The sequence below is a fragment of the Cherax quadricarinatus genome, chromosome 70, assembly GCF_038502225.1.
Source record: "Cherax quadricarinatus isolate ZL_2023a chromosome 70, ASM3850222v1, whole genome shotgun sequence".
Lineage (NCBI taxonomy): Eukaryota > Metazoa > Arthropoda > Malacostraca > Decapoda > Parastacidae > Cherax > Cherax quadricarinatus.
In genome coordinates this window covers 17262073-17289181 of record NC_091361.1, presented here as the reverse complement: position 1 = coordinate 17289181, position 27109 = coordinate 17262073, and the positions used below count along the sequence as shown (strand labels likewise).

The window sequence follows — 27109 nt, the reverse complement described above, 5'->3', positions numbered from 1 at the left end:
GGACACTTCCCTGCGGAACTCCAGTATCAAGTGGCCGTATTGATGAGGCTGTGTCTTTAATGGTGACATACTGATACCTATTAGAAAGGTAGGATTTAAAATATGCAAGCACATGGCCTCTTATACCATAGTGGTCAAGTTTGTGGAGTAGGATGCCGTGGTCTACTGTGTCAAATGCTTTTCTTAGGTCAATAAAAATTCCTAGTGGATATTCCTTATTTTCCAATGCTGTGTAAAGCAGGTCTAGCATTTTTATAATTGCATCATTAGTGCTTTTATTTCTCCTGAATCCAAATTGGCAGGAGTTGAGTATGTTTTGTGACGTTATAAATGAATATAGTCTCCTGTGCACAAGTTTCTCGAAGATTTTGGATAGCAATGGTAAGTTTGATATTGGCCTATAGTTGTTTATGTCTGTAGGGTCACCACCTTTATGTATTGGTGTAACCCTTGCTGTCTTGAGTAGTGTCGGGAAATTGCTAGTTTCTAGTGACTTGTTAAAAAGTATTGTAATAGCATGCGAAAGGACATGGGCCACTCGCTTGTACAATAATGGTGGGACATGAGACAGATTCCCCGATTTATTTTTAAGTGACTTTATGATCATGTTGAATTTTTATTCAAACAAAAAATAGAAGATTTACTGTTATGCAGACTACTGCAATATTGTAATAATTGTATAAATAATGTCAACCCATTCATGACAGCATATTAGAATGGCTACTTGGACATTTATTGGAAATTGACATCATTTGTTTACTTTTGAACATCGTCAAAAATCAAACATTTCCCTTACTTAAGCTCCATTTCAAGGTTCTTTTCCTAGTAAAACCAATCAAAATCACCTCTATTTCTATAATATGTTTTCCATCCTACCAAATGAGACCAAGAAAACGAGAATACAACCATAAATACTATACGAAAATAGACCACAAAGTCGGCATTTTAATAAAAAAAAAAAGGTCAGTTTTTTTTTCTGATTATGCACTACGTGCTGCAGGATTTTTTTTTATATGGTGCACACTGACCACACAGACCCATTCTCTTACATGTGGGCCTACCAGCTTTCTCCTGCTTGATATGAAGCCGCTAGAATTTATGAGTATACATGTATATACTTCAAAAACGGTGGCTCGTAAGACGTATGTATATGACCAAAACAGTCAGAGGGTTAACACCTCTCCTTCAAAGTGTAGACACTGTACTTCCCATCTCCAGGACTCAAGTCCGGCCTGCCAGTTTCCTTGAATCCCTTCATAAATGTTCCTTTGCTCACACTCCAACAGCACTTCAAGTATTAAAAAGCATTTGTCTCCATTCACCCCTGTCAAATACACTCACCCACGCTTGTTGGAAGTCCAAACCTCCTTTACCCCCTCCCTCCAACCCTTCCTAGGCTGACCCCTACTCCGCCTTCCCTCCACTACAGATTTATACACACTCGAAGTCATTCTGTTTTGTTCCATTCTCTCTACATGTCTGAACCACCTCAACAACCCTCGGCCCTCTGGATAATAGTTCTGGTAATCCCACACCTTTTCATAATTTCCAAACTACGAATTCTCTGCATTGTATTCACACCACACTTTGCCCTCAGACATGACATCTCCACTGCCTCCAACCTTCTCCTCGTTACAACATTCATCACCCATGCTTCACACCCATACAAAAGTGTTGGTACACCTATACTCTCATACATTCCCCTCTTTGCTTCCACAGACAAAGTTCTTTGGCTCCACAGACTCCTAAGTGCACCACTTGCCTTTTTACCCTCATCAATTCTGTAATTCACCTCATCCTTCATAGACCCATCTGCTGACACGTCCACTCCTAAATATCTGAATACATTCACCTTCTCCATACTCTCTCCCTCCAATCAGATGTCCAATCTTTCATCACCTAGTCTTTTTGTTATCCTCATAACCTTACTCTTTTCTATATTCACTTCTAATTTTCTTCTTTTACATTCCCTACCAAATTCATCCACCAACCTCTGCAACTTCTCTTCAGAATCTCCCAAAAGCACAGAGTCATCAACAAAGAGCAACTGTGACAACTCCCACTTTGTGTTTGATTCTTTGTTTTAACTCCACACCTCTTGCCCAGACCCTAGCATTCGCTTTTCTTACAACCCCATCTATAAATATATTGAACAACCACGGTAACATCACACATCCTTGTCTAAGGCCTACTTTTACTGGGAAATAATCTCCCTTTCTCCTACATACTCTAACCTGTGCCTCACTATCCTTGTAAAATCTCTTCACTGCTTTCAGTAACCTACCTCCTATACCACACACCTGCAACATCTGTCATATTGCCCCCCTATCCACCCTGTCATATGCCTTTTCCAAATCCATAAATGCCACAAAAACCTCTTTATCTTTATCTAAATACTGTTCACCTATATGTTTCACTGTATACACTTGGTCTACACACTCCCTACCTTTCCTAAAGCCTCCTTGTTCATCTGCTATCCTACTCTCTGTCTTACTCTTAATTCTTTCAATAATAACTCTGCCATACACTTTACCAGGTATACTCAACAGACTTATTCCCCTATAATTTTTCACTCTCTTTTATCTTCTTTGCCTTTATACAAAGGAACTATGCATGCTCTCTGCCAATCCTGAGGTACCTTACCCTCTTCCATACATTTATTAAATAATAGCACCAACCACTCCAAAACTATATCCCCTCTTGCTTTTAACATTTCTGTCTTTATCCCATCAATCCCAAATCCCAAATCATTGTAAATTATAGAATCATTGGTGGTACAGAATAACAAGAGTGATCAACAAAGAGAAAGAGAAGATCGATCTTTTGTATTCATGTGATCTATGGATTCTGAGGAAATATTTTTACAAAGAAGAAAGTATTTAACAGATAAGGCAGACTTGGTGCACACAAGTCTCGTTCTGTTAAATCTCAGAATTCAGAGAGAACGTGAACACTTAAAAAAAATGTTTTGAACATCGATAAGTTGATATAGTAAACACACAGCTGAAATACTCTTTAGACTAGATTATCTGTCTATAGAGATTATTTACATTTAACCCCAACTCTGCTAAGGCGAGATTTACATATTCAGAGTGGTCGTCATCTCTGAGGTCAAATTCTGTTGCAACGGCTAACACATGCCATAGTTGGGGAGGATCTGAATTGGTATTTACAAATGATACTTGTGGTTTCCTCATTACTTGTCATGTACGTAAGGAATAACTACAGTCAGGTTGTTCGTCTGACTGGTTGTTAGAGGTAGAGGGTACTAAGTCAGGAAGATTGTCAGAATCTGTCATATTTGTCTGGATGTTAGGAACCTTGCCATCATTGCATACTAACTTCATATGATCTAAGTGCAATTCTTTATACTGACCAGTACTGATTTCTCGAACTTTGTACTTATTGCCACTGACATGTTCGACTACTCGATATGGACCAATAAACTTTTGATTGAGCTTAAGCATTACAGATGTTTTATTAAAGTTAATCAGAATAACTCTCGAACCTACTTTAATTTTGGTTAGTTTTGCTCAAGTATTAGTGACTTATAAATTCTGCTGTGGATTTATGAAGTGTTTATCAGTTTCTTCTGAAAACACCCTGAGCTAAGCTGGTATGAGTCACTATGAAATCATCAGGATTGTAATTTGGTTTTGGATTAGAATATAACAACTCATATGGTAAGTGCTTATCTACACCATACAATGAGTAATGTGGAGTGTCGCTTATAGAAGCATTGAAAGCAAAATTTATGGCACACTGAACATCAGGTATAACTTCATCCCAGGTTGCACTATTAGTATTAATAGTGGCTCTCAACACATCGAGTACTTTCTTATTAGTTCTTGCCGCTAGACCATTACTGACAGGATGGCGAGGAACAATGTTCAACTTAGAGGTCTTGTACAAAGTACACAACTTTTCAAGAATCTCATTACAGAATTCACTTCCATTATCTGTCACTAGGGACTTAGGAGTAGTATGCCTGCAGATTATGCATTCCTTAACCATTTCAGGGTCCAAGGGCCAAATTTCAAAGTGTACACCAATGTCCAAGGATTTTCAAAAAATAATTTTGTTATTTTTCTTATGAAATGGTAGAGAACCTTTTTCTGACGGTAATAAAACAAAAAGTATGAAATTTGATAGAAAATTGACGAAATTATGCTCTCACGAATTTTGATGTGTCAGTGATATTTACGCATCGGCGATTTTGCCGACTTTGACTCCCATTTTAGGCCAATTATATTACTCCAGTAGACCAAATTCTTAGCTATTTCACTAGTATTACTTCTATTCTATCGATTGAGCACAAGAAATCGCCAAGTCAACTGTTTCAACTACAAAATAAAGTGATCGGAAATTGGTAATTTGGCCAATTTAATGCAAAGTTCAAAGTATTCTATTTTCAAAATAGGGTTCAGAATAAACAATGAAGGCATTCTTGGAACTAAACTAACATTTCCTCTGTTCATTTGTTGTGTTTTCAGGCTTTACAAATGAATTCCATTTTGATTTTTTATTCACATAATGAATTTTTATTCAAACCAAAAAATAGAAGATTTACTGTTATGCAATACTGTAATAATTGTATAAATAATATCATCACATTTGTGAACGTATATTAGACCCACCAACTGGCTTGTATTAGACGTGTGGGATCATTTGTTTACTCTTGAACATCGACAAAGATTTAACATTTCTGCTATTTTTTGCTCAGCTTCAACCCATTTCCATTACTAAAACCAATCAAAATCATCTCTGTTTCTGTAGTGTATCTTCCATTCTATCAAATGAGACCGAGAAATCGCAAATACAACTATAAAAAACATACGAAAACTAAGTCGCTGTTATTATCGAAATTTACGGTCTCAGTTTTTTTCTCTCATGCACTGTGTGCTGCAGGATTTGTTTTATGTGGTGCACACATACCACATAGATGTATTCTCTCATATCTAGGACCAAATTTACCGCTTACAGCTTATCAGAGTGAGCTGAGCTCATGGCGTAGATCTATGGTTCGGACCCTCAGCGTATAGCTGTAGATCTATGGCACGGACCCTCAAAGGGTTAAATGTAAGAACTAACTCACAATATCTGGTGAAATGGTCTCCCATAACACACAGATGTTTGTTGCCTTGGAGGGAACATTGGAAATTACAGTGGAACCTCGGTTTTCGTATGCCCCAGTTTTTGTAGGATTCGGTTTTCGACGACTTTTTCCATTGAAAATTTGTCCCAGTTTTTGTACATCACCTCGGTTTTCGTAGAGTTGAAAATGGCCCGTACCAAATGTGTCCGCCTACCCGCCTGCGTCACTCAGCCACTCAAGCGCCGAGTGACTCAGTCTGCCTTTGTTTATTGTTGAGTGAGCATCACCCTATACCTGTTGGGGAATCTATTGTCTTTGGGGAAGTCCATGGGGTTGGATATGAGTGGCCAGGATGTGCAAGACTTGGTGAACAACCACAGGGAAGAGCTAACCACTGAAGAGCTGCAAGACCTTCAACTGGAACAGCAACAGACCACTGCTGAGGAAATTGTTTCAGAGGAGGAGGAAGAGGAAGGGAGAGGGGAGAATGTGCCGCCTTCAGTGATTAAGGACAAGTGTGCAAAATGGAGTGAGTTGCAAAGTTTTGTAGAGAAATATCACCCTTACAAAGCTGTTGCAAGCTGTGATTGCAACATGTTCAATGACAATGCCTTGTCCCATTTTAGGCAAATCTTAAAGAGATGCCAGAAACAGACCTCTCTGGACAGATTTTTTGTGTGACAGGGGTACAGTGACTCTCAAGCTGGTCCTAGTGCCAGTAAAAGACAGAAGGGAAGTAACCCCAGATAGGGCTTTGATACCTGAAGTCCTTATGGAAGAGGTTTCCCCTTCCAAACACTAACCTCTCCTCCTCCCTCTCCCCTCCTCTGTCTTCCATATGCCAACAAGAGTCTTCAGTAAAGGTAAAAGTGATGTTAAATGTTCATTTATCCATTTCATTAGTCATTTATATTTATTTCTCACTGTTTTCTGTATGTAAAACTAAAGTTATTCTCTATAAAAGTATTTTTTTGTTAATATTTTTGGGTGTCTGGAATGGATTAATTGGATTTACATTATTTCTTATGGGAAATATTGCTACAGTTTTTGTTGGATTTGGTTTTCGTCAAACTTTCTGGAACAAATTAATCACAAAAACTGAGGTTTCATGTAGTTAACAGATCTAGTGCAACTCTTTCATGAGGTTTGCTAGTAGAGGGATAGACCTGGATTGGATTAGAACCACTAACATTACCTTTATGCTGCATACAGACACTACATTTCTTAACACTCTCAAAATTATCATTTGCCATACGAGGCCAGCAGTATTTCTGTCTGGCTTTTACTTACGTCATTGTTCACCAGGCTGACCTTGAATCTGATTTCATTGCTCACCATGAGACTTATTTGGCTGGCATTGTTATTTACTTTTAGCCAGCCTGCCACTTTGTCCTCCATTCAGGAACTCTTCCACGATAATCTCTATTCATACAAGGCTATTGGGAAGAAAGATTAAACCGCTCAGACAAGGAGCGGTTGGTCACAAATGTGTCAGCAAGCCTGGGTGCTTCTAAGGCAGTTGCCAATGAATGATCTACAAGAAATACTCTAACCTCTGGTCTGACTGATTCCAGCAGATTATCCTCCAAAAGTTACTGCTCTAAGTCAGTGAAATAGCAACACCACTGGCCTTGTACCACTTTGTGAAGTTCTTGGATTGCTCTCTCACAAAATCTTCATGAGACTGACCCAGCTGATGCTTGCACAATTTGAACTCCCTCCTATACTTTCTGGGAATACACTGATGTGCTCCAAGAACCATCATTTTAATGATGTGATAATCTGCAAAGTCCTCGTCATCCAAAATAGCTGTGAACTCCTGTGCTTTGCCATACAATGCTTTATGTACAAGTGCTGTCCAATGCTCCCCTGGCCACCTTAATACACAAGACTGGTTTTCAGATGCCTCAAAAAATTGTTCAAGGTCATTATCAACGAAACGAGGTACTAGCAGTACTGCTTTTTGCACACTAAAGTTGTTGTTAACATTCTACTTAACTCTTTCAGGGTCCCAGGCCAAAATCTGAAGGGGTGCCCCAGTGTCCAAGAAATTTTGAAAAAAAAAAAAAAAAAAAAAAAAAAAATCTTACAGAATTAAAGATAATATTTTTGTGAAGGTAATAAAACAAAAAAAAAAATTCTGATCAGTACTTACCGAGATACAGCCGCAAGAAATTGACCCAAAATGACCGGGTGGCGGCAACATCAGCGACTTCCACAAAATCGCATTTTTTTTTATTTTACGTGAGACCTGTGAGACCAATATAATGTATATTGTATAAGTGTACAATCATTGTATTCAACACAATAACTGCACTAATTAGTTTATCATTACTTGTTTATCAAAACTTGTTTACAAGTTTATTGTAAACAAAATGATGAAAATATTAGTGCGGTTATTGTGTTGCATACAACAGTACCATATAGTACAATGGTGCCATAGGGTGCAACAGTACCATATGGTACAGTGGTACCATATAGTACAATGGCACCATATGATACAATGGTACCATATGGTAGAATATGGTACAATGGCACCATTTGGTACAATGGCACCATTTGGTACAATGGCACCATTTGGTACAATGGCACCATTTGCTACAATGGTACCATATGATACAATGGTACCATATGGTACATTGTACCATATGGTACAATGGTACCATATGGTTCATTGTGCCATGTGGTACATTGTACCATATGGTACTGTTGTATTCAACACAATAAACACACTAATATTTTTATCATTGTTTCGTTTACAATAATTGTTTACAACAAAAATATGCAAAAATGTTGTATATTAGTATTGTTCTATTATGTATTTACAAATGTACAGCCACTCGACATGTTCCTTGAGGTGGATGACAGCGCTTCGTCTTGGAAACTGCGGAGTCACTAGCTAGCTTGCGTCGCCACTCACTCAGTCTTGGCTGGTGCCTTGTGGCATCAACATCTCCAACTAACCATATGGTACATGGTATCATATGTTACAGGGTACCATGTGGTACATTGTACTATATGGTATAGGGTACCATACAGTATAGGATACCATATGGTGCAGGGTACCATATGGTGCAGGATATCATATGGTGCATTGTATCATATGGTACAGGGTACCATATGGTGCAGGGTACCATATGGTGCAGATACAGGGATCCCTATGGAAATAAGTCACCCTGAATTTTTTGGGGTTATCCTAGGATTTTATACATATGCTGCTATGTTTGATAATCTATATAACTATTTGTGTACACCCGAATAAACTTACTCAAGCACATGTGGCATCATAAGTTTATTTAGGTATACACAAAGGTACATAGATTATCATACAGAAAAAAAGACCTAATAAGTTCATCTATTAAAGAAAAAAAGATACATACATAATGAGTGTCTCACAAGAAAACAACAGAACCTCCTGTACAGAGTGAGAAAACTAAAACGTAAGAATAATGATAAAATTCACCAGTGCTTTGTACGTGATGGACAAATACTAGTAAGAAAACAAATGCAAGCCGTGTGTACTATATTACAAATGAAAATGAACTAGCAAATTTCCTTCATGATGCAAACATTACAGAGTCTGACTGATATTAGTGACCAAATCATTGTACAGTGGACCCCCGCATAACGATCACCTCCCAATGCGACCAATTATGTAAGTGTATTTATGTAAGTGCCTTTGTACGTGTATGTTTGGGGGTCTGAAATGGACTAATCTACTTCTCAATATTCCTTATGGGAACAAATTCGGTCAGTACTGGCACCTGAACATACTTCTGGAATGAAAAATATCGTTAACACGGGGTCCACTGTACTACGTTAGTGTATGTTATTATGCCATTATTGAACTAATCCCTGTACTATCACCTCCTGGATAGTATTTACTACCTCATTATCCCATGTGTCCCACACAGTTCCTTGTGAGACCCAATTTGTGTTATCTTCCCAGATTTTCCTTTCACAATTTATTACTTGTTAATAAGATACTTACTCTTTAATAATATCTGTTTTATTTTATTTATTCCTACTTAAGCACTGTTATAATTCTTTTATCTTACTTAATTTTCCCTTTGCTCCTAAACTGCAAATATCAAACTAGTGTATGTTCCTACTACACTACTGTGCAATTCCTTGTACCATCTTCCACTAGCTAGTATCAGCTACCTCAAATAATATTTCTTTAGTGATATTAATTGCTCAAACTTTATGCTATAAGGCAAATACTACTCTCAGATTAATTTCATATCATAGTGTCAATCTATTTTAAGGTTGTTTTACCTCTACTTAATTTAGTCCCTTTTTACATTTCCCCTGAAATAATTCTCTATATACCAATACATTGTACTGCCCTTTATTCAATAATTGTTGTACTCCTAGTTCTAACAACAATTAAAGAGCAACTTTCAGGAGATTTAATATTTTTTTCCCTCTTGTCCATTTAGTCACATTTATTAAAATATTCCAGATGCTAATGACTACCTTAGGTGCTACTGATTTTGTTTTTAATACATTCTTTTATTATTATATTCACTAGCTCCTTTATTCTAGCTGTAAATATCTACCATAGTTCATAAACTCATATTTGTTAAAATAATTAACCCTTTCAGGGTCCATCCCGTAGATCTACGGCTTTGCGTTCAGTGTCCAAACCGTAGATCTACGTCATGAGCTCAGCTCACTCTGATAAACTGAGTGGTACACTTGGGCCTAGATATGAGAGAATACATCTATGTGGTATGTGTGCACCACATAAAACAAATCCTGCAGCACACTGTGTATAATGAGAGAAAAAAAACTGAAACCAAGATTTTCGATTAAAACAGCAACTTCGCAGTGTTTTTTCGTATGTTTTTTATAGTTGTATTTGCAATTTCTTGGTCTCATTTGATAGAATGGAAGACATATTACAGAAGTAGAGATGATTTTGATTGGTTTTAGCAACGGAAATGGCTTGAAACTGAGCTCAAAGTAGCGGAAATGTTAAATTTTTGTCGATGTTCAAGAGTAAACAAACGACCTCACATGTCTAATACACCCCAGCTGGTGGATCTAATACACATTCACAAATGTGGTGATGATATTTATACAATTATTACAATAGTGCATAGCAGTAAATCTTCTATTTTTTGGTGTGAATAAAAATTCATTATGTAAATAAAAAATAAAAATGGGATTTATTTGTAAAGCCTCAAAACGTAACTAATGAACCGAGGAAATGTTAGTTTAGTGCCAGGAATGCCTACATTGTTTATTCTGGATGCTATTTTGAAATTGGAATATTTTGAACTTTGTGTTAAATTGGTCAAATTACCAATTTCCGATCACTTTATTTTGCAGTTGAAACAGTTGACTTGGCGATTTCTTGTGCTCAATCGATAGAATAGAAGTAATACTAGTAAAATAGCTAAGAATTTGGTCGACTGGAATGATGTAATTGGCCTAAAATGGGAGTCAAAGTCGGCAAAATCGCCGATTCGTAAATATCGCTGACACATCAAAATTCGCGAGAGCATAATTTCGTAAATTTTCCATCAAATTTCGTACTTTTTGTTTTATTTCCTTCGCAAAAAGATTCTCTACCATTTCATAAGAAAAAATAACAAATTTTTTTTTTTGGAAAATTCTTGGACACTGGGGCACCACTTCAGATTTGGGCCTTGGACCCTGAAGGGGTTAAGGTGCTATTAGATGCTTAAGTGTATAACTGAATTATCTGTTCTGTAATAATCCCTTTTTCTTTTAAATTTTTACAAGTTTTAGAATAATTACAGTCTTATTCATAAGTCTAGTTGTAGATTCAATATAGCTTATATTATTTTACTCAGAAAATCTAGTTTGTAAAATTACTCTCATCCTATGATTACAGGCATAGATCCTGATGTAAACTTTTTACTAAATGAATTAAACGAATCAAACAGCAGCTGTAATTACTATACAGCAGACCAAGCAAAGACATTACTCAGTTCAAACAATAACATAACCATCTTTAACTACAATATCAGATACTTGAGCAAACATTATGATGACCTCACAGCATTACTCAATTCCCTTCATTCCAAAATATCAGTCGTCACACTCACAGAAACCTGGCTTAAGCCTGATATTACAGATGTCTACCATTCCTGGCTACATGGCCATACACAACTGTAGAACAGACCAGCAAGGGGGAGGAACAGCTATATACAGTGGTCCCTCGTTTTTCGTAATTAATCCGTTCCTGGAGCCGTTACTAGAAACAAAATTTACAATTTACGAATCAATTTTCCCCATAAGAAATAATGTAAATACAATTAATCCGTTCCTGACACCCAGTAGTATTAAAACAAAAAAATTTTTTACATGAAATATACATGTAGTACATAAACAATACAATGGGAAATGATGAATGAAACATTAACAACATAACACTTACCTTTGTTGGAGATTCTTCTTAGTGTATGGGAGACTGGAGGAGGAGATAGAGTGGATTGTTTATAGTTTGGAAGGGGAATCCCCTTCCATCAACACCTCAGGTACCATTTGCTTTTCTGGGGTTGCTTCTCTTCTCTGTTTCTTAATGCCACTAGGACCACCTTGAGAGTCACTGGAGTCCTGTCTCGCATAATAACTGTGGAGAGAGCTCTGTTTCTGGCGTCTCTTTAACACTTCCCTAAAATGGCCCAAGACTTTGTCACTGTACATGTTGCCAACCTGGCTTGCAACAACCTTGTTAGGGTGATGTTTCTCCATAAAGCTTTCCATCTTACCCCACATAGTAAAAATCTCTTTAATTTCTGAAGAAGGCACCTTCTTCCATCTCTCTTCCTCCTCCTCTGCAGCAAGATTCTGAGCTGCGATGTGTTGCTCTTCCTGCAGCTCCTCAGTGGTGAGCTCTTCATTGTGGTCTTCCACCAATTCTTCCACATCCTCCAAACTCACATCCAACCCCATGGAACTCCCCAGTGCCACAATTGATTTTACAACAGACATAGGCTCATTAGGGTCAGTCCCAAATCCTTCAAAATCCCTCTTGTCGACACAATCTGGCCACAATTTTCTCCAGGCAGAGTTCAAAGTCCTGGTAGTCACTCCCTCCCAAGCCATACCTATAAGGGTTATGCAATGGAGGAGGTGAAGTGTTCTCTCCAAAATTCCCTTAGGGTCAAGTGAGTGTCTGTGGTCACAGTCAAGCACCTGTGAAACATTGCTTTTGTGTAGAGTTTTTTAAAGTTTGCAATAACCTGCTGGTCCATGGGTTGGAAGAGAGGAGTGGTATTCGGGGGCAAGAACTTTACTGTGATGAACCCAAACTCCTCGAAAATTAGGTCATCCAAGTTTGGAGGATGAGCAGGTGCATTGTCCATTGCTAGCAGGCACTTGAGATCCAATTTCTTTTCCAGGAGATACTCCTTCACACTAGGGCCAAACACTTCATTGAACCACTCGACGAAAATTTCCCTCGTGACCCATGCCTTACTATTAGATTTCCAAAACACACACAATTTACTCTTCATAACATTGTTTTTCCTGAACACACTGGGATTTTCAGAATGGTACACTAGTAATGGCTTCACTTCGAAATCCCCACTAGCATTAGCACAGAACATTAGCGTCGGCCTGTCTTTCATAGGCTTGTGTCCTGGCATTGCCTTTTCCTCTTGTGTAATGAAGGTCCTCTTTGGCATTTTCTTCCAAAAGAGGCCTGTTTTGTCACAATTGAACACTTGTTCAGGTTTCAGTCCTTCAGCCTCTATGTACTCCTGGAATTCATGCACATATTTTTCAGCCGCCTTGTGGTCCGAACTGGCAGCTTCACCATGCCTTACCACACTGTGTATGCCAGTACAGTTCTTAAATCTCTCAAACCAGCCTTTGCTGGCCTTAAATTCACTCACATCACCACTATTTGCAGGCAATTTCTTTACCAAATCTTCATGCAACTGCCTAGCCTTTTCACAAATAATCGAAGCCATAAGAGTATCTCCTGCTAATTGTTTCTCATTTATCCATACCAATAACAACTTCTCAACCTCTTCCAGTACTGGTGATCTCATTTTTGTCAGCATAGTTACTCCCTTTGCAACAACAGCGTCCTTTATTTCCTTTTTCTTGGCCACTATGGAACATAAGGTTGTGTAGGGTTTCTTGTACATCCTGGACAGTTCGGCCACACTTGTACCACTTTCATATTGTTCAATGATGGTTTTCTTAAATTCAATCGTATTTCTCACCTTCTTTACCACAGGCTTGGCACTAGGAGCTTTCTTTGGAGCCATGGTAGCTTATTTAGTACTTGCAAGCACTAAAATAAATTGAATATTATGAAATATTTCGCTGGAGCACGTGAGGGGACCTTCGCTCACTGATAAACAATGCTAGACTGGCTGCTGCCCCAGCTCACGCCATGGGTACGCGTCCCGGACGAACTACGACTCACGAGTCAACCTATGAAAAGCGAGTCCATGTTTATACGAAAATACCCCTATGATTGGCGAAATTTACTATTGCCGGGAACTACGAAAAGCGGGGCACCACTATACAACTCAAATCAACTCGAATGTATCAATAAAACTTGCACAAGGGACGAACATGGAGAATATATCATAGCCAAATTTAAATCAAAAGACCTGCAAAAACCCCCTCACAGTTATAAACATCTTCAGAGTACTGCAGTCAAACATTTACCACTTTAGTGAAAAACTAGGAAACATGATTACTGATGCACACATGAATGAAGACGACCTACTACTAACAGGAGATTTCAACATAAACATACTACACGACCAGGACCCACAAATAACCGAATTCACAAACACAATGAGTAACTGCCTGTTGCTACCAGCAATATCTAAACCTACAAGAATCACCGAGACAAGCATCTTCTTAATAGACCACATCTGGACTAACACCATATCCCTTTAAAATCAGGCATAATCACAGACAACACTACAGACCACTACTCAACCTTTCTCATAACTAATCTGGGCAAACTGCCACAAGACATTAATAAAGTATTCCTCAGACTACATAACGAGACAGCAGTTAACGACTTTATAGCAGCTATGAATAACATCGATTGGCAATATAAGCTCGAAACATATACAAATATGAATGAATGTATAAATAATTTTCTAAAAAAAGCCCAAAGCCTCTATAACACACATTGCCCCCAAAAAACTAAACAGATCACAGGAAAGAGACTGAATAATCCCTGGCTAACACCAAGCATCCTCAAATCCATTAACACAAAGCACAAATATGAAAAACAGTATAGAATGGGTCAAATAACTAGAGAACAGTCTAAACGTTACTCGTCAGCACTTACCAGCCTGATAAGAAGATCTAAAAAATTGTATTATGAAAATAGATTACGTAACATCAAAGGTGATATGAAAAAAACTGGAAAACTCTATCTGAAATTCTTGGAAATAAAAAGTTATCCAAAAACAAAACAATCAAACTAACAAAATCAGATGAACACCTACTCACTCCAACCGAAACAGCAAACAGACTTAATGTTTTCTTCTCCACCATAGGAAAAAATCTAGCAAACAAAATACCAAGCATAAACACCCGTCCATCAGATTACCTCATAGGTACCTACCCAAATACGCTATTCCTAGCTCCATCCAACCCCATAGAAGTTACCCTCATCATAAACACCCTTAAAAACAAGGCAGGAGACATAAACAACTTGCCTGCTTTTATGTACAAAAAAGCTTCTTAAGATTGTCACCAATTATTGCAATGCTCTTTAACAAATCCATTGAATCGTCTACCTTCCCAACAATTCTCAAAATAGCGAGGGTCACTCCGATCCACAAAGGAGGTGACCAAGCTAACTTGAATAACTATAGACCAATATCTAACTTACCACTGCTCTCTAAAATCTTTGAAAAATTAATTCATAGATGGATCTATTCCTACCTCATCTCACACAACATATTAAACCCTTGTCAGTTTGGATTCAGGAATAATAAAAGCATGAATGATGCTATCATACACATGCTAGAATTAATATATACTGCACTCGAAAAGAGAGAAGTCCCGCTGGGCATTTTCATTGATTTACGTGAAGCTTTCGATGCAGTCGACCATGAACTGCTGTACTCCAAATTAATGTACTATGGTATCAGAGGCCACTCCCTCAACTACCTAAAATCATACCTTAGTAACAGAACTCAATATGTGTATGAAATGATGCAAACTCTTCCACCCAACCAATCACAGTAGGAGTCCCACAAGGAAGTGTCCTTGGACCACTCCTCTTTCTCATCTACATCAATGATCTGCTGAATGCATCACAGCTACTCAAGCCCATATTATTTGCAGATGACACTACATACAGGTCTCCCTCAACATTCGCGAGGGTTAGGGGATCAAGAGCCTCACGAATGTTGAAAAACCGTGAATGTTTGGTGCCCCAATATATTGTAGGGAAATATATTACAATACTGCTTCCTTAACTTGTTGAACCATGAATAATCATAAAATACATGAAAACGTTGTAAATTGTACTAAATATATACATGTTATGCTTTAATAATGTATGTTATTTAATAACATGTATGTTAATAACATGTATGTTATTAAATACCACAGACTCCACCACTGCGAGTCCCTACTACCCTCCCTCCGACCCCCGCAACTGGCAGCCAGCCCTCCCACCACTCAGTGTGGTGAGTGTTTTGTTTGTTCATTATTTGCTATTAAACTACAGAGTAAATAATGTAAACCCATTCATGACTGCACATTGGAATGGCTATTACGAAAGGTATTAGACGGTGACATCATGTGTTTACTCTTGAACACAGCAAAGAATCGAACATTTCTGCTATTGCTAATAATAACAATAGTAATAATAATAATAATAATAATAATAATAATAATAAATACGATATAATTGAAGAAGGAAATTGCACAAAAATACGAGGGAGTGGTTGACACATCGTCAGTGTGACTTTGTTTATGCTGGAGTGAACATTAGTCTCCCTGCTCTTCCAAACATTTCACAATAATTCAGCAGTTGAGGCAGTGGTATTTAATAACATATATGTTATAAATAATAATAGTACATGTTATTATTAATAACATGTATTATTATTAACATGTATGTATTTAATAACATATATGTTATAAATAATAATAGTACATATTATTAATAACATGTATTATTATTAACATGTATGTTATTAAATACCATTGCCTCAATCACTGCCTCTACCACTCCAGTCACACTCAATCTACAAGCACCAAACACAATGAATTATTGTGAAATGTTTGGAAGAGCAGGGAGACTAATGTTCACTCCAGCATAAATGAAGTCACACTGACGATGTGTCAACCACTCCCTCGTATTTTTGTACACTTTCCTTCTTCAATTATATCATATCTATTATTATTATTACTATTGTTATTATTAGCTGTAGCAGAAATGTTTAATTCTTTGCAGTGTTCAAGAGTAAACACATGATGTCACCGTCTAATACCTGTCCGAATAGCCATTCCAATATGCAGTCATGAATGGGTTTACATTATTTATACTGTGGTTTAATAGCAAATAATGAACAAACAAAACACTCACCACACTGAGTGGTGGGAGGGCTGGCTGCCAGTTGCGGGGGTTGGAGGAAGGGTAGTAGGGACTCGCAGGTGGCGGGCAACTTAAATATGATTTGGCGGCTAGAAATCTGGTGGCTGGGAATTTGGCGGTTGGGAATTCGCGAATGTGTGAAGCTCGTGAAAGTTGAAAACGTGAATGTTGAGGGAGGCCTGTATGTCTTTTCCCACCCAAACAAGTCATACTAGCAAACACTGTCAATGCCGAATTGCAGAAAATATCTGCCTGGATGATGACTAATAAATTTACCCTAAATACTGATAAAACCTATTTCATTCAGTTTGGAAACAAAGTTGCAAATGATCCAATTAACATAACGCTAAACGGATCATCAGTCATAAGACTCAGAGGGAAAATTCCTAGGTATCCACCTTGACAGTAGCCTTAAGTTCCGGACACACACAAAAATCACCAAGAAAATCTCCAAGACTGTAGGCATACTATCAAAGATAAGGTACTACATTCCACAGTCAGCTCTCCTGGCACTGTACCATTCACTCATATACCCTTATCTTACATATGGAATTTGTGCATGGGGATCTACAACATCCAATCACCTAAAACCCCTAATAACCCAGCAAAAGGCAGCAGTAAGAATGATAACAAATTCCCACTCCCACCAGCATACTCCACCAATTTTCAAAAATCTGAATCTGCTCACCATTAAGAACATCCATACTTATTCATGTGCCTACTACATACACAGAACAATACACGCAAATATAAACCCTCCACTCAAACTTCTCCTCACCAACCTAAACAGGACACATGACCACAACACAAGACACAGATCTCTTTTTGATATACCTCGTGTCCATATCACACTGTGTAAAAACTCTATGTACATAAAGGGCCCCAAAATAAGGAGTTCATTACCAGAAGATATTAAAGTAACCCAGTCTGAAAATCAACTTAAGACTCTTCTCAAAAGCCACTTAATCACCCTAGACTAAACACTAAATACTCAGTACGCACATACTTACATATTCCCACATCATAACTTCAACAATCACTTTGAACCTTTTATCCATTGTTGACAGAAATATAATTAAATCATTATTTTCACAAAAGGCATTTTAGAATATATGAATATATCTTTTGTCTTATACATTTTTGATTCACTTATAATTAATAATCTACTGTACAACTATGAAATAATTACTATGCTACTGTACAACTATGATATAATCCTTAGTGTTAAGTAGTCTGTAAGTCAATAATGTTAAGTTGGCCCATAATGCCTAGGCATAATAGAGGCTCTCTTTGCATTGCAACCCACTATTGTAAATACAAAATCTCAATGTACTGTTTGCAAAGACATATGATAAATAAAATAAATAAATACATAACAGCATATGTTTGGAGAACCTAGGATAACCAAAAAAAAGTCTGACAAACTTAAACCACATACCACTACCACCCACTACTACCACCATAACCCACCAACACCACCACTGCCACCATCACTACTGACTATTACCACCAACAATCACCACCTCTTCACCATCATGCCTCCACCACCACCACCCACCACCACTAGCCAACCTTCACCAACACCCACCACTACCACACCTAACTACCTCCCCCATCAACATCACCACCCTACCACTGCCATCATAACCACCACCCACCACCGTCGTTACCACTGCCACCCACCACCCCCATTACCTACCACCACCCCACCACCACTACCCCACCACCACTACCCCACCACCACTTCCACCTACATCCTCTAACCACCCACCATGACCACCACAAACCTCAACACTATATATGGCCAATCAATGGACATAAAAAATCATAGTGTATAATTTGTAGTGATATCTAATTTTTGTAAATACAGTGGACCCACATACTCTAACTTGAGCCTCACTATCCTCATAAAAACTCTTCACTGCTTTCAGTAACCTACCTCCTACACCATACACCTGCAACATCTGCCACATTGCCCCCCTATCCACCCTGTCATACGCCTTTTCCAAATCCATAAATGCCACAAAGACCTCTTTAGCCTTATCTAAATACTGTTCACTTATATGTTTCACCGTAAACACCTGGTCCACACACCCCCTACCTTTCCTAAAGCCTCCTTGTTCATCTGCTATCCTATTCTCAGTCTTACTCTTAATTCTTTCAATAATAACTCTACCATACACTTTACCAGGTATACTCAACAGACTTATCCCCCTATAATTTTTGCACTCTCTTTTGTCCCCTTTGCCTTTATACAAAGGAACTATGCATGCTCTCTGGCAATCCCTAGGTACCTTACCCTCTTCCATACATTTATTAAATAATTGCACCAACCACTCCAAAACTATATCCCCACCTGCTTTCAACATTTCTATCTTTATCCCATCAATCCCAGCTGCCTTACCCCCTTTCATTTTACCTACTGCCTCACGAACTTCCCCCACACTCACATCTGGCTCTTCCTCACTCCTACAAGATGTTATTCCTCCTTGCCCAATACACGAAATCACAGCTTCCCTATCTTCATCGACATTTAACAATTCCTCAAAATATTCCCTCCATCTTCCCAATACCTCTAACTCTCCATTTAATAACTCTCCTCTCCTATTTTTAACTGACAAATCCATTTGTTCTCTAGGCTTCCTTAACTTGTTAATCTCACTCCAAAACTTTTTCTTATTTTCAACAAAATTTGTTGATAACATTTCACCCACTCTCTCATTTGCTCACTTTTTACATTGCTTCACCACTCTCTTAACCTCTCTCTTTTTCTCCATATACTCTTCCCTCTTTGCATCACTTCTACTTTGTAAAAACTTCTCATATGCTATCTTTTTCTCTTTTTTTTCTAATATACATATTTAATTCACTATTTGGCATCGTTGCAAAGTGGGCAGAGCTATTGCAAAGAGAGAAGCGAGCAGTGTCTCAGAATTCCCGTGACGCACGGAAGTGTGCCTTACCCCAGTTTAAAATACTGTATGATTATACTACAGCCTCGGACTTAAAATGGACTCTGATCAGTATACATACCTAAATAATGTATATTAGAGCTGATTTCCTCTATTCTGTTTATTACAATATACAGTACACTACTGTATGAACATTAAAAAATATGCCAGAAATGTTATAACTGATGCAAAGGTGATATTAAAACAGCATCAAAGATGGTTGACACAAACCCACTACCATTATAGTATGCTCCTCACTCAATGATGAATTCATTTACTGACGTGGTCTGAGGAATGGAAGTCCGTCGTTAAGTGAGGATCCCCGAGTTTCGTCCTTAATCCGTTCCAGGAGCTAGTACTAAAGTCGAAACATCCTAAAATTGAAGCAATATTTCCAATAAGAAATAATGTAAGTCCAATTAATCTGTTCCAGACCCACAAAAATATTCACAAAAATAAATTTTTTAAAGAATAACTATAGCTTTACAAGCACACAACACAGATAAATACATATAGTACTTAAATTAGTAATACAATAGATAAATTAACAATTAAAATAAACATTTAAATTAACATTTACCTACCTTTATTGAAGACTGTTGCTGGCATCTAAAAGATTAGGAGGAGGAGTGAGGGAGCACTTATTGTTTGGAATGGGAATTCCCTTCTATAAAGACTTTAGGTAACAATTCCTTATCTGGGGTTACTTCCCTTCTTTGTCTTTTAATGCTTCAGAGTCACTGGACCTCTGTCTCACAAAATAACTGTCCAGAGTCCTCTGTTTCTGGCACCCCTTTAACATTTCCCTAAACTAGGACATGGTCTGTTACTGAACTTGTTGCAGAGAAGGCTTGTTTCAGCTTGCTCAGGGTGGCATTTTTCCACAAAACTTTGCAATCTATTCCACACATGTCCCTAATCACTGAAGAAGGCACCTTCTCCACTCCCCTTTCCTCCTCCTCCTCCTCCTCCTCCTCTGAAGCAAGTTCCTCAACTGTGGTCTGATGCTGTTCCAGATGAAGCTCTTGCAGCTCTTCAGTGGTTAGCTCTTCCCTGTGGTCCTCCACCAACTATTCCACATCCTTGCCACTCACCTCCGACCCCATAGACCTCCCCGGTGCCACAATACCTTCCACAACAGGCACACCACTCTCGTATTTTTGTACTATTTCTTTCATCACTTCTATGGTGATTCTCGCTCTCTTTACCAAAGGCGTGCCACTAGGAAGTTTCTTTAGGCCCATGGTGACTTATTTCACAGTCACACTCAATAAACAAGCACCAAACACAATGAATTAATTGTGAAATGTTTGGATGAGCAAACAGGGTAATGTTTACTCAAAGATAAACAAGCAGCCAGACTGACTCATGATGCCTGCGCGGGGAGACAGACAGGTCTGGTACATGGGATGAAACGCAGGGCACGGTACGAAACTTGGGACAAAATTTAGCCGAGAAAACGATTCTAAACTCAAAGTGTACGATATTCAGGGCAGATGAAACTCGGGGTTCCACTGTATTACTATCAATAAAGATTATCTACCTATCATACTTATTCCAGAATAATATTAGGTATAGCATAAATGACATAGAACCATGATAAAGACGTCCACATTAATAAAAACTGACATCATATAGAGAGGTATTGAAGGGTAGGTGGTGGGGAGGGATGAAAAAAAAAGTGACTACAACCCTTACAGAAAAATGTTAGGCTTTATGCACCTGAAGGGTAACTATAGAAGATCATTCTTATCCTATGCAATGACTGAAAAAGTGCAATTTTCTCAAAAAAAGAAAGTCCTAAATAATCAGCTATGCGTGCGTTTCCTGGAATATCTCGGAAGTAGGTTGTTGACCTATTTCTTGTTGTATTACCATTAAAAATGAATGGATTGAAGTGATTTTCATGGCAAGCACAAAATTGAATGTTTTAATTTCAGGTGGTGACATTTTTGAAGTATCAGTAAGAGGTAGTTTCTTGATTATCGATGAATTCGTTTACTGACGTGGTCTTAGGAACGGAACTCCATTGGTAAATGAGGAGAGGCTGTAGTGTGAAGTATTTCACTGCCTGCTTACTGTACAGACACCTATAGAAATACAAATACGTATTATCATGTAAAATGATGAAATTTAGTGTTACGTATTGAAAAAACATTTTGATAAACATAATTACCTTAAAAAATAAATAAAAAACTGCTGCTTGCTAGGATTGCAACAATGTTGCCATCAAGGGGTCATTTTTTGTCAACTTCATCACTCCATAAATCAGTTTTAAATATTTTTTTCTGCTAAGTTTTTTTTTTTTTTTTTTTTTTTTTTTTTTTTTTTTAAATTTTGCTACACTACAGCACCAGCTTGTTTTACCAGATCTGCAACAGTTTAAGGTTTGAAGCTCTGAGGCTGAAGTAGATTATTGGTCAATACAGATATTTAATGTGTGTCCAAACTTCTTTTCACAAAGCATTACGTTTTAGTTACCATATATTTCACAGCCCTTCAGAGTTGTAGTGATGCTGAGTCATCAGTGTAGTATTGCAACTTCTTGCAGATCAACATTTTTGTGTTAGTTTTTTTTTAACTTTTAAATTTTTTATACAAAGTGTTTCACAAAAATAATAAATACAGTGGACCCCTGCTTAACGATCACCTCCCAGTGCGACCAATTATGTAAGTGTATTTATGTAAGTGCGTTTGTACGTGTATGTTTGGGGGTCTGAAATGGACTAATCTACTTCACAATATTCCTTATGGGAACAAATTCGGTCAGTACTGGCACCTGAACATACTTCTGGAATGAAAAAATATCGTTAACCGGGGGTCCACTGTACTTGAATTTTCTAGTTCTTTAAAGTAATTAGAATTTGCTTTTACAGTTGGCTTCTGTCACATGGGTGTGATGTCTGTATAGAACAGCAGAATATGGATGGCAAACGACCATTACACATGGCAGTTCAAGCTTCAACCCTTCCCATTGTGAGGATACTTTTATATTATGGTAATGGTTGACAAATATCTTTCCCTTATTTAATGCTACCAGGATTATTTGACTTTCCATAAAAGATGAGTTTACATGCAATATAAACTTTTCTACAAAATAATACACTTGAAATGAATAACTTCATCATTGTCAGCTGCTTATAACTTCACTTGTAGCATTGTCTTGCTGATCTGTGACTGTGTCAACATGAGTCATCTTATGTTATAATTTCTCATTAATTATACTTATGATGGAGCATGCTAGTTTCTTTTGATTTATTCTTTTTTTTTTTCAAATAATTTTTATCTTTTATGCTTTACTTAATTACAGTGAACTATTGTTTTAACTAACTCTTAGGGAAGCGAGGTGCCTAGAAAGTCTGAATAATGACAATTTTTAATTAACATAGCAATAATGGAGAACTCTGGATTTAAGGACTGTATTGTAAATTCAGAAATAGATTTATCCATCAGACTGCAACATTAACCCTTGATGCCTGGGTCCCTCATGTACAAATACAAATAATTTATTTTTTTATGCAATATACAGGTAATGTAGTTTACATGTAATAAAATATTGTTAGACACAAAAGAAAGCCACTACATTTCAGGCAGACTAATGCTTAAATACTACTTAAGAACTAAACATAGTAGTATGTATTAACCCTACATGACGAGCTCAGCTCAACTCAGATAAGCTGTCAGCAGTAAATTTGGGCCTAGATATGAGAGAATGGGTCGATGCAGTAAGAGTGCACCACATAAAAGAAATCCTGTAGCATGCAGTGCATAATGAGAAAAAAACTGACTGTGTACAGTATTTGGTTTAACCCTTTCAGGGTCTGTGCTGTAGATCTACGGCTTTACGTTGAGGGTCCAAACCGTAGATCTACGCCATGAGCTCAGCTCACTTTGATAAGCTGTGAGCGGTAAATTTGGGCCTAGATATGAGAGAATACATCTTTGTGGTATGTGTGCACCACATACAAGAAATCCTGCAGCACACAGTGCGTAATGAGACAAAAAGCTGAGACCGTATTTTCATTTAAAACAGCAACTTTGCAGTGTTTTTTCATATGTTTTTTATAGTTGTATTTGTGATTTCTTGGTCTCATTTGATAGAATGGAAGATATATTACAGACATAGAGATGATTTTGATAGGTTTTAGTACTGAAAATGGCTTGAAACTGAGCTCAAAGTAGCAGAAATGTTAAACTGTTGCCGATGTTCAAGAGTAAACAAATGACATCGCACATCTAATACATGCCAGCTGGTGGGTCTAATATACATTCACAAATGTGCTGATATTATTTATACAATTACAGTGGACCCTCAACTAACGGCGGCATCAAGTAACAGCAAATTCGTCTAATGGCGCTCTTTGTTGTAAAAGAAATGGCTCTACCAACGGCGAAAAACTCGTCTAACGACGTTCATCCCGAACTTGTCCATGGGGCCAGAGCGTGACCTTAGCGGGTCCAGCCACTCCAAGACTCTATGTACAGCCAGTGTGCCAATGTTTACAAGCCATTTCGGTTGTATTATTCCAGTGTTTTTAGTGCTTGTAACTGCTAAATAAGCCACCATGGGCCCAAAGAAAGTTTCTAGTGCCAGCCCTATGATAAAGAAGGAGCGAAACACAATAAAGTTGAAGAAAAAACTCGTAGCAAAGTACCAAAATGGAGGAGGAAGAGAGAGGGGAGAATGTGCCTTCTGCAGTGATTCATTGATTCTATAATATGTACAATACTAAAACAGCAGGTATCGATAAAGGGTATAGTGCCAGCCAGCGATAAAGTGTAGAATTAACAGTGTAGCAAGTAAGTTAAGCGAGTAAGCGATAGAAAAATGACATGAAAGTAACACTCCAATGTTGTTGGATGTGTGTACATCCGCTGAACATACGTTGGCCTACTATTTTCCACTACCTTTAACCTCTGCCAGCATCTCCTCCATCAAACTAACTAATTAAACTAACATCTCCAAGGTAAGTGTAAATATAAAAGTGTGAGCATAAAAGTAAATATATTAAGTATAAATATAAAAGGACCCCACTGGAAATACGTAAGTCACTCTGACTTTTTTGGGTTATCCTAAGTACTTTACACATATGCTGCTATGTATGATAATCTGTGTAAATGTATTTGTGTATACCTGAATAAACTTATTTATAAATTATAATGTAAATACAGTGGTCCCTCAATAATTGTCCGGCCTGAAAGTCGTCTATTTTGGAAATAGTCCCGTTATTTCGTCTAAACATTGGCTCGCAAATGGTCCGCTAAATTGCTAATCGTCCTTTGTCTGGGATGCATACTCACGCTCTGAGCCGCCAGCCTTCCCAGCCAGTGTGCCATTGTTTACCAGTGAGCGACTGTCCCCTCACTTGCTCCTACGAAATATTTCATAATATTTCATTGATTTTAGTGCTTGCAAGTGCTAAGTAAGCTACCATGGCTTCAAAGAAAGCTCCTAGTGCCAAGCCTTTGGTAAAGAAGGTGAGAAATACGATTGAATTTAAGAAAAGCATCATTGAACAATATGAAAGTGGCGTACGTGTGGGCGAACTGGCCAGGATGTATAACAAATCCCGTACAACCATATCTTCCATCATAGCCAAGAAAAAGGAAATCAAGGATGCTGTTGTTGCAAAGGGGGTAAATATGCTGACAAAAATGAGATCAGTACTTTGAATTCTGCTTGGAGAAAATTGTGGCCAGAATGTGTACAAGAGAGGGGTTTTGAAGGGTTTGGGGCTGACCCTAAGGAGCCTGTGCCAGTTGTGGAATCTATTGTGGCATTGGGGAAGTCCCTGGGGTTGGAGGTGAGTGGCAAGGATGTGGAAGAGTTGGTGGAGGACCACAGGGAAGAGCTAACCACTGAAGAGCTGCAAGAGCTTCATCTGCAACAGCAAGAGATCACAGCTCAGGATATTGCTGCAGAGGAGGAAGAGAGATGGAGGAAGGTGCCTTCTTCAAAGATTACGGACATTTGTGCAAAGTGGACTGAAGTCCAAACATTTATGGATGAAATTCACCCTAACAAAGCTGTTGCAGGCCGTATTGGCAACATGTAAAATGACATTGTTGTGTCCCACTTCAGACAAATCTTAAACGCCAGAAACAGAGCTCTCTGGACGGATATTTTGTGCGACAGGGGTCCAGTGACTCTCAAGTTGTTCCCAGTGTCTTTAAAAAACAAAGAAGGGAAGTAACCCCAGATAAGGACTTGGTCCCTGAAGTCCTAATGGAAGGAGATTCTCCTTCCAAACAATAGTGTACACCTTCCTCCTATCCCCTCCTCCCGTCTTCCATCCACCCAGAAGGCAAGTGTAATGTTATTATTATTTTATATATGTAAGTACTTGATTTCTCATTGTTTTCAGTATGTAAATCTTTATTTAATTTGAAAAAAATATTTTATTTTAATATTTTTGGGTGTCTGGAATGGATTAATTTTATTTCCATTATTTCTTATGGGGAAAATGGTTTCGCCATTCGGCAGACTCTCTGGAACGGATTAATCATGAATCTCTGGGGTCCACTGTATTATTAATTTAGGGCACTGGAGCACAGATCCACTGTATAGCACTTTGTCTGGATTTTTGTGGTTATCCTAGGTAAGTTACACTATGTATGATAACTTTACTTATGTGTGTGTGTGTGTGTGTGTGTGTACTCACCTAGTTGTACTCACCTAGTTGAGGTTGCGGGGGTCGAGTCCAAGCTCCTGGCCCCGCCTCTTCACTGATCGCTACTAGGTCACTCTCCCTGAGCCGTGAGCTTTATCGTACCTCTGCTTAAAGCTATGTATGGATCCTGCCTCCACTACATCGCTTCCCAGACTATTCCACTTACTGACTACTCTGTGGCTGAAGAAATACTTCCTAACATCCCTGTGATTCATCTGTGTCTTCAGCTTCCAACTGTGTCCCCTTGTTACTGTGTCCAATCTCTGGAACATCCTGTTTTTGTCCACCTTGTCAATTCCTCTCAGTATTTTGTATGTCGTTATCATGTCCCCCCTATCTCTCCTGTCCTCCAGTGTCGTCAGGTTGATTTCCCTTAACCTCTCCTCGTAGGACATACCTCTTAGCTCTGGGACTAGTCTTGTTGCAAACCTTTGCACTTTCTCTAGTTTCTTTACGTGCTTGGCTAGGTGTGGGTTCCAAACTGGTGCCGCATACTCCAATATGGGCCTAACGTATACGGTGTACAGGGTCCTGAACGATTGTGTGTGTGTGTGTGTGTGTGTGTGTGTGTGTGTGTGTGTGTTTGTGTGTGTGAGAGAGAGAGAGAGAGAGAGAGAGAGAGAGAGAGAGAGAGAGAGAGAGAGAGAGAGAGAGATCCAAATTCAGTCATGCAGCCAACCACCCACCCACCCACTAACCCACCCACCCCCACCCACCCACCACCCAGCCAGCCAGCCCAGCCCAGCCAGCCAGCCAGCCAGCCAGCCAGAGCCAATATTAATTAATTAAGTAATTAATAATTAATAATTAATTAATAATA

The 27109-nt window shown here is 38.3% G+C and overlaps 1 protein-coding gene across 4 annotated transcripts in view; it reads left to right on the top strand.

Annotated features, from left to right (window-relative positions):
* LOC128684524 (ankyrin repeat domain-containing protein 16-like) overlaps positions 1-27109 on the top strand; it is a 239184-nt gene that overhangs the window by 17672 nt on the left and 194403 nt on the right. For all 4 annotated transcript variants that reach the window (XR_011393974.1, XM_070099919.1, XM_070099920.1 and 1 more), the window contains exon 3: positions 22495-22616. Coding sequence is in view for 3 of the 4 variants with exons in the window: in XM_070099919.1 (XP_069956020.1) it covers positions 22495-22616 (122 nt within the window). In the remaining variant the exon portion in view is untranslated. The remainder of the gene's footprint in view (positions 1-22494; positions 22617-27109) is intronic.